Consider the following 13,581-nt stretch of genomic DNA (forward strand, 5'->3'; position numbering starts at 1 on the left):
GAAGCTGCGTAAAATGAAATGCTCTGATTCAGGGTGCCATACTTGCAAATCGTGAGGGAGGGAGGAAAGCAGTAATTTGTGTCTGTTTGTATGTAATTAATTTAAGTCTTACCTTTTGTTTTCTTTTTGTATTGCGTATTTTGTATTGTTTTGCGTATCTGTAACTGTGTGTTTGTGAGTGAGAGAGTTTTAAAATAATATTTTGTCTGCACATGATTTAAAATAATAAGACTTAGACTTAGATATTTGACCCTACTTGGTTCAGACTGGCCCTAGCTTGCCAACCCCCCCCCCCCCCCCCCCCCCATTGAAACTGACCTGAGTTGTGATGTAAACACTCACCATAAACAACAAGAAAAATTACTGGTTTACTGGTACTTGTTCATGGTACAGGACACAGTGAAGGATTAGAGCTGCAATTCCTCACTCTGCCACAGGAGGGCGGTCTTCACCAGCACAAGATTTACACTTCACATCAGTTTATTAGTCTGCATGGTGATGTAGTGGTTGGCACTGTTGCCTCACAGTGAAAGGGCTCCTGGTTTGATCCTAGGAGAGACAGAGTTTACATGTTCTCCCCATGTCAGCGTGGGTTTTCTCTTGGTACTCTGGTTTCCTCACACAGTCCAAAGACATCCAGGCAAGGTTAATTGGTGACTCTAAATCGCCAGGTGTGACTCTGAGCATCTCTTAAGTGTTAGCCCTGCAAATTCCCCAATTCTCAATTCGACTGAGCATCTGTGGGACGTGCCAATACCCCAGATGTACCGCCTATCCACAGTGGGGCCTCTATGGATTGGACATGGCTCTGACATGTCAAGGTATGGACACAGGAAGTCTGGGGATGCCCCATGGTGTCTGGCACCAGGGTCTTCACAGCAGATCCTTTGAATCTTGTGGGTTGCGAAATGACGTATCAGCATGTCCCAGGGATGCTCTATTGGATTTGGATCTGGGGAATTTGGAGGCCAGATCAAGGCCTTAACCTCTTTGTCATGTTCCTTTGGCCATTCCTGAGCAGTTTTTGCAGTGCGGCATGACACATTGTCCTGCTGGGGGGGCTACTGCCATTGGGGAGTGATGTTGCCATTAGGGGATTTGCTTGGTCCGCAGTGGTGTTTGGGTGGGTGGTGTCAAGTGGCATCCACATGAATGCTAGGACCCCAAGTTTCCCAGCAGAACATTGCATTGTAACAAGATGATGAATGTTATTTATTTCACCTGTCAGTGGTTCTAATGTTTTGGCTGATTGGTATATGTGTTCAACAAAATAAGGGCTGCAGAAAGTGATAACGTGCTGATGGAAAAAGTTTTTGGTTGTAGGCATTGTCAACTTTAAATGTCTATATCTAAAAAGGAGATTGGAAAAGAGCCAAATAAATGATCATAGATGTGCTGTTTGGAACTTTGTGGTTAATAAGTGGAAGATAAAAAGTCTTTGACAGGGGTCAGAGGGGGTGTAAAATTTGTAATGACCTGTGAGATGAGTTTCACCTTTTAGTTGAACATTAGAGTGTAAAGGCTCCGACCTATTTTTCCACATTGAACGGTTATGGGCAGCCGTAGTCCTGTATTTGTTTGACCCATCCTCCATCCCTTACTCTTCGCTTTATACTTCATCATTGCCACAGATGTGTTTAGATTGCAGTTAACACGAAATAATGCCTAGTATGTAGGAATCAGACGCTGAACAAGCTTTCTTGGTGGAGGTAAAGACAGCACACACACACATGCAGCAGATTTTATTTTTATAAAAACAGATAATTTTGTTTACTTATTTTGTACTTGAGGATAAAGATGATGATGTATCACTACATTTAATATTCAAAATCACAATATCGTAGATTTTCAAAATAAATGTTACAATAAAATATGTCTATGCACCTCTGTTTAAACCAGTTTTCTGCTGTAAACCGTTTTCAGCCTGAGATTCTGTGCTTCTGTCCTCTTCATGTAAAGCACTTTGTAACTGTGTTTTGAAAAGTGCTATACAAATAAAGTTTATTATTTTTATTGTTATTATTTTATTTTATTTTTTTTTTTTTATCGCCATTAAACCACCTCAAACTTTACTCATTTTCATTATTCAGTCAACTCGTGATGAATTCATGTCTGACATTTACAAGCTAATTGGTTGGACAAGCTGTTAATTTAGGCCAGTCTAATAAATAATGTCCAAGTTGCTCCATGGAGGCATTTAATAATACAATAAATAGGTTGGGTGATGTTAAATTGACAGATCATCTAACACATGCTTGGACTTTGAATAAAACACTGACCAGTTATTTTTAGTGGTGAAGTTACAATTGTTTAATCGACAAATGCTAGCAGCTCAAATTCACAATACAGACATTACTGCTGCTTGCAGCTACCCACAATCCTTTGTAAAACCTCAAAGTTGCTTGATCCCTAGGTCAGGTGTCCCCCATATTTTTGCCTTTTTATTGTCATTAAAGTATGTGTCCTCATACAACAGTTTGTATGATATCTTATGAATTTGTGTCCTAGAATGACATTACTTAACGTAAAGTTGACACAGGGAGAACATGCAAACTCCGCTCCTCCGTCCTGCCTGTGTTCAAACCAGGAACCACTACACCACCGTGCCGCCCTAATTTTGGTGCATCACTTCATTACTGGTATACATATGACTGGGGCATTGGTCACAGCCTGAAGTAGTAGTACAGGAAACAACACAAACCTGGCAAATTTGTACAGCTCAAACCTTTACATAACCCTATGAGGACTTAAAATGACAAGATTGTATAATAACGTTAAAATATTGGTAGTGACATTTTTGCAGCACCCTGACCCTGATTACCCAAATCTATGCCTATGCTATATCTGCTGTGTGACTACATTATAACAAAAATGTCATTTTAAATTGTAAGAAAAGTAGGCCTATACTACCATGGCTTACAGGTGCACTGAAATTAATTAATATGACAAAATATTTACAATATGTCTGTCAATAGAAACCAACCAATCGATCACACATGTTAAATGTCTATGTTTGCTCACATCCATATTGAGCCACTGTCCAGTAAAAGTGTTACCAGATCATTAATGGATGTTACAGGTGTGAGAAAGGTTTAATGCTGGGTTCAGACCACACAACATCAGCCCGATTATAGCCCGATTATAGCCCGACGCAGTGACGTACGGTGTCAGTTTGGATTGTTAATGAAAATAAGTGTCATACATGATAATCCATTGGTTCATCTTGTGTAGTGTGTCATAGTACACAACAAGCGACATCATGCCTGGGATGCCTCGTGACATTCCAACTGAAAGTCTTGCATGTTTGATTTTCTGTTTGTCTTCCATTACTTCTCCCTCACAGCTGTCACTTTGACCAATCAAAACACAGTGATCTGCATATTGTAACAACACCCACTTATTGACATTTCCTCGCGGGACGTTACACAGAGTCAAATGGGGAAAAAAATGATGACTTGAAACAGCAGAGGCACATTAGTACTACCATTAGCATCAAGCTGGCAAAAAATGTTATTTCTTCATAATGGAATTTGCAGAGGGTCAGCTGGGATAGGCTCTAGCCCCCCGCAACCCTCAAAGAGGATGAAGCGGTTAGAAGAAGAATTTGCAGAGGGTATCAGTTTTCTGTGAACCCCGCTACATTAGAAATGGGCCTTTATTTCCAGACAGAGGCCTTTATTTCTCATTCCCTCTGTTTTTCAATTTTTACTTTTAATCCACTCCCGTTGGCCCTGTTTAAGTTAATGCATCGCACTGTCATTTCAAACTTAGCACTTCCTGTATCCCTTTAAAATAGAAAGCTCCTTATAATTTCGGTTGAGAAAATACCTTCATTTTCTAAAAAGGCTTTTATTGTGAAACGTTTGCAGGAACTTGTTGTGAAAGATTCTGTGACTTGTGTCGTTTGCATACAGTACTTCAAATGTTAATGTGATGCTCCTGCCATCTGGTGGCACTTTTTAGGTTATTATAATAAAATTTTAACTGGCACATGAATAGGCATAGTGACTTAAATAATAATCTTAATGGTAATAAAAATAGGACAGGAATAATCCAATGATATCACACGCATTGTGAATGATGACCAGGGATGACTGGTCATGGACCAACGTATAGTCTGTCATGTCTGTCCGCCAAGTCATGGCACAATTTTATGACTCCACAATTGCCTCATCTGACATACTGACTGCCTGCACAGACAAAAATGCGAGGTCTGAACCTGGCATAAGGCGTGCCATGTCTCAGCTGTCATTACAGGGTAAATGTGTGCTTTTTCAAAGCCATTGAAGTCACTGGATAAAGTAACAGAGTAAGCGCCCATGTTGTCGATGAGAAGCCAGTCGCCCACATGCAGCTCAGGAATCCAGCAGCTGTCAGTTACTTTGTCAGTGCTGTCGCAGGTTGGACCCCAGATAACAGACCGGTGTCTTTGCTCGCTCCTCTCAACAGCCTGCAGAAGCAAATATGAAATCCACATAACACTGGTTATCATGTATTTTCGCAGTTTATCCTTTTCAATCCCATGTCTTCACATGACATCTTGTTTTACAGTTTCCTCAAGCCAGATGGTAAGTGATAGCCTGTTAAGCATCTTATTTTAAAGGTTCTGCATGGGACATTTAGAGCATTAATATAGCAGTAAACTACTATTTCCTATTTGGAATGATAACAAGTAATCGACAGTTAATTGGTTTAGAATTTGATCGAACATGTAAAATTTAATTGATCAAATAAAGAGCTGAGATATAATTAACGTGTGATCTCCCTTTACATCAGCAGAATGGTGCATTTTGAAAGCATGTTTCAATGACTAGCATTAGCAAACAGGGTGTAGTATGAGTGTTTAATGAGAAGGCTGCCATCTTGGGGTTTGGAAGAAAAGCGAGATGGCAATATTGTAAAATAAAGCCAGGAAAGCAAAGCATTATTCAGTTATATTCAGTGTGTTTCATATATCTAAATATATCACAATTCATATATCACAATCAACTGATTGATTGGTCTTTAATATTAGCAATGACTGTTTAAGCTTACAATGAGCATCTGTATTTGCTATGACAAATATAGTGAAGCAATAGCATCCTGAGCAAAAAATGTAGTCATGCTACCTCTGTGTGTGCTGTAATCCAAGCTTCTCTGTGTTTTATTGTAGTAAGTTGGTCCAGTGTATGTGCGTGTCCTACTGGCTTATTCATCGCCACTTATTTGCAATGAGCTCATATGGTCGTTACCACTGGCATTGGGACAGTGTTAACGTGGAAATGTAGCACCCACCCTCCAGTTCCCCCCTTGTGAACACTGTTAGCTTTGTCACCACTGTTGCCATCGTTTATTGCTGTTTCTGGAGCTAGCACTGTTAGCTGCTAGCTGCCAGCTGAGGCACCTCCATGTTGAGAACTTTGACCAGACAACTCATGCACTCTGAATTTTGCAGAGGGCCCCTTTAGACAAACACTTCTCAGTTACTGTATTCATGCACACCTGATATCGGGTTGTTTCAGGTTGTAGTCCAAGCAGTAACATCCAACAATTTTACACCACAAGTTTTATGTCCAAGGCCAACGTTAAGTACCAAAGCAGGAAATAGTGTCTTTAGGTGTACAGTAAGCTTGTGGAGGTCACAGTGTGAATGCTTTCTGTCACCAACCTAAAGTTACAATATGCTGGAAAATCTGTTATTGTTAATGAACATGAGATTCAAACTTAACGCCAGTGCTCATAGGGACCAATTTAGGGTTCAGTGTCTCGCTCAAGGACCCATCAACATGTAGACTGAACCTTATGATTAGTGGACAACTGCTCTACCTCCTGAGCAACAGCCTCTCTCCACACAAGTATGTTAGTTGCCTAACCCTAACCACATTTTAAACATAGATTTTTTTGTAATAACCCCCATCTTAAACCTTAACCATTCAGTAGTTACCATGCTCAGGAAAAGCTATCAATTTTAATTGCTGACATTGAACATAAAAAACTTTGTTACGGAATGCAATCTGGTGTTTTGCAGAGTTGTCCAATATTGATGTCCTTATCTGGAGATAGGAATGATATTTACCCTTTGAAGGTATGGTTCCACCTTGGTGTGAGCAGCATCATTGATAAGGCAATTCAGGGAGCCATACACCCCATCATTAATGTAGTACATCATCATTCGGTCAGGCCTGTTTTCCTCAGCATCTAGGGAAATAAAACATGCAAAATATTGAAAGTCACTAAAATGGGAACTATACAGTATTTTTGCAAAGATGTTAAAAATAATGATAAAATTATGATGGAAATTATCCTTTTTATCTTTGGTCCCTCTAGCCCTCCTTCACATGCATCCATGGAGTTCTGCATAAAGTGAGGAACTACAACCCTGCTAGTCAGGATTGTGCTCACCCAAAGGCTGAGCACAATTGTCTGCAAGATTAATCTTGATAGTATAGTCATGTGTTAATACTAGAATCTAGTATTAACACATGACTATACTATCAAGATATATAGGTATATATAGCATCTGATGCTATACAAACGTACGTTCATCCGTATCATCTAAGATTACTCTTTTGGCAATGACATTGGCTGCCAGTGTGAAGGCTGATTCCACATAGTATCGGCCTGGTTCTGCAATAATCTGCACCCCACTGTCAGGTGGGAAGAATTCATCCAATGCTCCATTAATGACTTCGGGAAACTAGGAGGGAGAAAAACAATAACAACAGTATCACTGACATTACGGGCAAAAAAGAAAGGATTCTGCATGTGTTTCTATGAAATATGAGCCATGTAATTAGGAAGTCTGAATGAAAACCAAGTGACATAGTTTGATGAAATATCTCCAACACTGCATAAAATGTTGTCATGCTTGCTTGAGGTAGAAAAACCTTGATAACAAAGATATCAAAGAAGCACTAAAGATTTGATGGACAAAGGTTTCCTAGAAGAGCCCTTGAGGGAAACCAGGACACTTGATTAGAAAATAGTATAAGTAATTATTTGTGTCATAAGAATGATGAAGTGCTGCACAACAATGAACAAGCAGTGTTCATACTATCTTTTGTTTTACCTCTTCAAATTTTACTTGAAGGTCATCTCTCCCAGGGAACCCTCCACCAATATCCAACAGAGTCATCTGGAAGCCCAACAAATTCTGAAAAACATCAGCTCTACTTTTTAATAAGGCACTATTTATAAAGGGTTTATAGGATTGAAACATATACTCATACAACAGGTTGATATATTTTATGAAAATGCACATACAATGGTTTATATGATATCTAACAAATTAGTGCCTACTGAAAGATAGCATCACATTATGTACTTAACATGAAGTTACGTAAAGTTAAGTGGGTTAGGTTAAAGAAACCTGGTGGCAACATACTTTATTTAACTCAAAGTTCACTTGATTAACACAGGACATGAACACTGGTCTCCAGGGGCAAAGTCCTGTGTTTGTTTGACCCATCCACCACTCCAACCTGCCTCTTTACACAGATATTTTCTCTTCATACCACTTTCTTCTTTACTCCCATCAGCGCATGGCTCACAAGATGGCAGTCTTCCCAATTACATGGGCAATATACAAATTCTGGTACATTACTTTTTGTAGGTTTACTTATGAACAGTGCATGAGAACAGCCTGAAGTTTGGACTTCTGGTCTGAGTGGTGTAGAAAAGTGTTTATAACAAGCTCCCCATGGGACCCATATATTTTAAAAATTTAGTAAGTCTGTGGAGTTATACAGTCTGGCTGTAAGTGATGCAAGGACAAAAATCTGAAGAAAATGCTCCACAACCTAGGACAGAACAACAATGTAGCCAATGCTGATACTAAAGCTGTAATGGGCCATGTGGAGGAACATCGCGAATAGAGGAACAGGTTTTGGGCTAAATTAGGAAGCATGCTGGAACATATCAATTTCAGGGTTTCCTGAAACCATGGAATTGGAAGCTGCTGTTAGCCATCGTTCCGATTTCATTATTGACCTCGGAGAAAGAGTTGAGAACTATGAGAAGAGATTTGCCAATATCAAAAGAACAATGCAAAGACTGGGAGGCAAGATCATTCTGATCATGCATTCCCGACATATTTGCATCATGGGAGTGATGGAGGTTTTTGAAAATGACAGACAGACATTTCATGTTGTGGCTAACCTGTAGGAAATGTTAATCCTCAGGAAGACTACGCTCCTAGACTTTGCACACTGCACTCTATTTGCTGCACACCACCGGATGAACACATAGCTAGAGGCCTTTGCAGCAGAGTGAAGTCATTACATTTCCAAAAAGCCATACAAAGAGAACCAGGGAGAACTATGACTGGAGACAGGATTCATATTTCCCCATGACTAAACCCAGACCATAACTAAACAGTGGGCTTCCTCCAACGTAGCAACAGGCCTACACAGGAGCTGCAGGGAAGTTTGCCAGGGCCAAACTCCACAATGGAAAGAGGTTCTCAACTGCACTGGAGGCTAACAACTAACAGTGCTAACTCTATAAAAAGTGCTAAACAACAGCAATAGTGCCGGGGGTGGGCGCTATGGCTCCACAAGGCCAAAGACACCACTAGCACTCTTGCTCCACACTCACATAAATACACACATTTGTACAAGTACAAAAGTATGAGCACAGTCTGATCTGAAGGGCCCCTGTGCTGAAGCAGTGCCTTCCTTTGTCTTGATAATGAAGGAAGGTAAGTTATACAGTTTTGCTTTGCTCACACAGATTTAGTCTGGCTATCACTGCTTTGTTGAGATAATTTACATCACAATTGCAAATCATCACAACAAGCCTGATCAACGGTTAGCCTTTATCTCTAAACATGTAAATGTGCTGTGGTTTTGTGATGTTCTATTGCTATGATGATGACTTACCGCTATGTCAAAGACACGTCGGGCATCTGCTATGGCCTGCTTGAACGCTAAACTTCCAGTGCACCCGCTGCCTACATGAAAGCTGACCCCAATGACCTCTAAGCCCAGCTCTCTAGCACGTTCCAGCAGCTTACCAACCGACACAAGTCTGGCTCCAAACTTTGAGCTAAGTCTTATCAGTGATTTAGAGTCATCCACTGCAATGCGGAGCACAAGTCTGGAAAGGGATACAAAAGAATTAATCAATACTTTACATGACTTTACACTTCTCATAGAAGCAGAAATATTAGCAGTTGTTCACTTACTTGGCTTTGGCGTGACACAGAGAAATTTTTAGGAGTTCATCCTCACTATCAAAAGTCATCATATCTACTCCATGAGCACAGGCATATTTGATGTGCGACAGTGGTTTGGTTGTGTGTGCGTAAATGATTTTGTCAGGTGTCACTCCGAGGGACAGGGCCAGCTGGATCTCACCCTGTGTTTGACCAAAACATGTTTCAAATGAGCAAACTGAGAGGGAAACAACCTTTGTCAGTAACAAAGATTGAGAAAAAAGCACAAAACACAAAGAACCACACAGACCTAGATTATCTTTGAAATACTTCATCAGTACCTTGCTAGCACAGTCGAAACCAGTGTCCAGAGCACTCATCATCTTCAGAACTGCTGCTGTGTTGTTGCACTTCACTGCATAGAAAGGCTTGACTCGAGGTAATTCAGTAAGCCACCTGAGGTGCTTCTTAAACACACTGTCTAGATTTGCCACACAAAATGGTTCTTCACTTTCCTGAATGAATGAATTAACAGTTAACGTTTTATTTTGAAAATGCACATCTCAAGAATCTCAACTATCACACAGTTACACAGAGATTTGTAATTAGTAAAACTTAAATGACATGATGTCTTTGATACTCACCACTGAACCAAGCTCTTTTATTTTATCTTCTATGAAATCACTGATGGTCTGTCCTTTGTGTAAAATGTCAATGTCACAATGTTCAGGAGCCAGAGCATGCATGACTGATCCATCTGTAGTTACTGCTGCTGCAAGGGATGGTAAGCAGTAAATTAATTAACAAAATGTACTTAAAGCATTAAAAGTTAAAGTACTCACTGTGCAGTGAAATTTTACTGTAAGTGTTTTACTATTATATGTGATTCTTTGGATTAATATTACAATTCTATTAATGTCTATGTTGCATTTGTTCTAATTTAAACTCTTATATACTGTTGAATGGTTTAATTTACAGCAGTACATCAAATTCCATTAGATAATCATAAATCTCTAAAGAGTCAACTTTTCATGGTGAAAATATGATGAAATATAAAACTAAAGTAAAGTACCTTGAATTTAAGAACAGTATTTGAGTAAATGTACACTTCACAACTAAGATTATGCCCTGCAAATAGTGGTCAAACATTAAAATGTACCCATTACATTCACATGTCTCACACATAATATCATATTAAACAGAGAAGTGTTTTTCATCTTACCACAGCCTGTATTCTCCTCCACATTTCGTAACCCAAAAATTCTCAGATGTTTTTGAATAAGTCTTATGGCAGCAGTTCTAAGAACCATATCTGAAAGTAAGTTTTAAAACAAGTACTGAGACTCAGGTCCAAAGTGAAATGAGACAGAATGACATACTGGTTTTGTTAGCTCACTACTGACTTTACTGCACTTACTGTTTTAAAACAAACAATGCCACACCTTGATTCCCTTGTCTCTTATTAACATGGAATCATATAGACAGTATAGATACTTATATTGTTGGAACTGTGGAAATACAGTCACGTGTCTATTATGTAGGTCATAGTTAAAGTTGATGTTGTACTCGACTATATTGTTTGAAGACGTATTACAGTGTAAACCAACAATCACCTGTGAAAGCAACTGTTCTTCACAGTGCCAGACGCCATTGACAGTAAGCAGTTGTCCACTCAAGTTGGTTACGACAAACTGTTGTAAGGTGGTGAGGATGATAAGCATGCAGATGAGTTTTCCAGAAATCATTCAGATGTGCAAACCAAACATTGTATCAGCTGTTCACGTGGCTGGTTTCAGATGATCTTGCAGGTGAAGACGCAAGATGTGGAGGTCCTGCGCTGGTGGGGTTATACATGGATTGCTGTTGTTGTAAAGCCAGTTGTATGTACTGCAAACTTCACAGAAACAATATTGGAGACAGTTCATAGGTGACAGCTCTGGGGGACACTTCTGCAGTCATCCCAAAGTACACCTGTGTTGTACTGATGCTGTTTAACATTTGTTCATAAAAACATCATGAAAATAAAAACATAAATCTGACAAATGTTCCTTAAGTGTTTGAGTGCACGTGTTTAAGATCAAAACTGTGTCTATAAATGTTTAATACTAAAGATGTCCATTTATCCTGGAAAAAACATTTTTATTATTTTCTCACTGCAAATTAAAAAGAAAACATCTGTACTGATTAATAAATAATAAAAATGTCTTCTGCCCTTTACTGAACTCTGTACCCTGAAAAAAATCAGTGGTGTTTGCAAACTGCATTCCATCAGTTTCCCTCCATCCAAAATCATTATTTAAACAGTTAAATCCTCACCCTTGCCACCTGCGCAAGCTCACAGTGTAACATCTTTGATTACTCAGCCATGTCAATCACACCCTGACACCCCAAACAATCCACATTTCATATGCTGACAAAGGTAAATAAGAGTGATACTTTGTATACTTTTATTTACATGTTTCTGAAAACATTTTAGGTGAGAAATAGGCAACGCAGTAACATAATCTTGGTTCATATTTTTCAGCACTGCTTAGTGTTAACACTTGATCAGAGTTTGGTCTGAGTTTGAGAGAGAGAGAGAGAGAGAGAGAGAGAGAGAGAGAGAGAGAGAGAGAGAGAGACCGTCTCCATCTTGTTTTTTTTTTTTTGTCTTTTTGGAGTCAGACGTGACCATAAGTGCTTCTCAAAGTCAAGAATGCTTCCTTGTTAGGATGGGTCCTTCCAAGTCAGGTCCTACTGAGGTTAGCCAAGAGTCCTTCCTAGCATTTGGTCAACACATATTCAAACAGGCCAGCGAGTGCCCAGTTGTACGTGAAGAGGCCTTCATGCCCGCTGAGGACACACATATGCATCTTTGAAAATTCTCGGAGGTATGGACTCTGTCCTTTGTAGAATCCAAAGGATCTTTGACATTGGAGCAGTCTTTCAGCAGGATTTGATGAAGTACCCTCCTGGAAATTCAGCTGTTTAAGGATCCTTCCTTGACTTTGAGAAGCACTGCATATTTGGGCAAGAGGCTGGAGCTGTGTAGGAGCAAGTGTGGTAGATCAATGAACAAGCAGTACCTCATACAATATAGATCTTTAACTATCTTTAACTCAACGCCTACCCTTATTGAACTGTCTTGCTCTTTATATTACATCATTAAAGGCGATGGATTTACATTGTGTGTCAGTATTAGACACTGATGGCCACAGACCAAGCTACTTTGAAGCGCTATATATATATATATATATATATATATATATCTGAGGTAGGGGCCCTGCCCTTTATAGATCTATATATAGCTATATATCTTAGCTGCACTCTTCTGGACAGAGACCTCAGATGTTGTACCTGGAATTTGCTGAAGCCACTCCCCCAGTTTGGGGGTCACAGCCCTGAGTGCTCCGATTACTACTGGCACCGTTGTTGCCTTTACAACTCACATCTTTTCTAGCTCTTCTTTCAGCCCTTGGTATTTTTTGAGCTTCTCGTGCTCCTTCTTCCTGATGTTACTGTCGTTTGGGATTGCTACATCTATCACCACTGCCTTCTTCTTTTGTTGGTCGATCAACACCATGTCCAGTTGGTTAGCCATCACTTGTTTGTCAGTCTGGATCTGGAAGTCCCACAGGATCTTATCTTCGTCATTCTCAACCATCTTAGGAGGTGTCTTCCATTCTGACCTTGGGACCCCCAGCGCATACTCAGTGCAGATGTTCCTCTGCACTATGCCAGCCACTTACTGCCTGCATTTTACACCCTGCTATTATGTGCTGAACTGTCTCAGGAGCATCTTTGCACAACCTGCACCTGGAGCCCCATCTGGTGTGGTAGACCCCCACGTCTTTTGATCTTGTACTAAGTGTTTGTTCTTGTGCTGCCATGATTAGTGCTTCTATGCTGTCTTTCAGTCCAGCTTCTTCCAGCCACTGGTGGGATCTCTTGATTTCGGATACTTCTTCAATCTTCGGTGGCACATGCTCTGCAGGCGCTTGTCCTTCCATGATGGTTTGTCCTCCTCTTCTGAATTCTCAGGTTTCTACTGCTTGAGGTATTCACTTAGCAGCTCATCTTTGGGCCATTCCTGGATCTTGGCTGTTTCGTCCTGGGCAGTGGGTCTGACACTGACACCCGTGTATTGTGAGACACTTCCTTGTCTTGATAGCAGTGGCCTCTATCTCCTCCTTTGGCCAGCTTACTATACCAGCAGGTTATCTGATGACTGGCAGGGCATAAGTGTTGATGGCTTGGACCTTGTTCTTCAGTCAACTTCTCAGGACCTGCCTTACTGTGTGTAGGTATTTGGCTGTGGCTGACTTTCTTGCGGCCTCCTCATGGCTCCTATTTGTCTGCGGGACCCCAAGTTATTTGTAGCTGTCCTAACATCTGCAGTGTTGCCTTCTGGTAGTTCAACCCCCTCGGTTCTGATCATCTTCCCTCTCTTTGACACCAGGAGGGGACTG

General features: G+C 40.3%; 1 protein-coding gene across 1 annotated transcript; it reads right to left on the bottom strand.

Annotated features, from left to right (window-relative positions):
* Positions 1–3,699: 3,699 nt before the first annotated feature.
* On the bottom strand, positions 3,700–9,902 carry LOC117268312 (ornithine decarboxylase-like). Its single transcript, XM_078161036.1, has 8 exons — positions 9,778–9,902; positions 9,475–9,648; positions 9,164–9,336; positions 8,859–9,075; positions 7,049–7,132; positions 6,520–6,676; positions 6,056–6,177; positions 3,700–4,450 (listed from the first exon to the last, which is right to left on the bottom strand). Exons 1-8 carry the CDS (start codon positions 9,877–9,879, stop codon positions 4,139–4,141), a joined length of 1,341 nt encoding a protein of 446 aa, XP_078017162.1. The 5' UTR covers positions 9,880–9,902; the 3' UTR covers positions 3,700–4,138.
* Between the last annotated feature and the right edge of the window lie 3,679 nt (positions 9,903–13,581).

The sequence above is a fragment of the Epinephelus lanceolatus genome, chromosome 18 (genome assembly GCF_041903045.1).
Source record: "Epinephelus lanceolatus isolate andai-2023 chromosome 18, ASM4190304v1, whole genome shotgun sequence".
Classification (NCBI taxonomy): domain Eukaryota; kingdom Metazoa; phylum Chordata; class Actinopteri; order Perciformes; family Serranidae; genus Epinephelus; species Epinephelus lanceolatus.

Coding starts and splice junctions, on each gene's coding strand:
- LOC117268312 (XM_078161036.1), bottom strand. CDS start 9,879: ATGCATGCTCTGGCTCCTGAACATTGTGACATTGACATTTTACACAAA. Junction 6,677..7,048: donor TTCAAGTAAAATTTGAAGAG/GTAAAACAAAAG, acceptor TCTCCCTCCTAG/TTTCCCGAAGTCATTAATGG. Junction 4,451..6,055: donor TGGAACCATACCTTCAAAGG/GTAAATATCATT, acceptor TTGCTTCTGCAG/GCTGTTGAGAGGAGCGAGCA.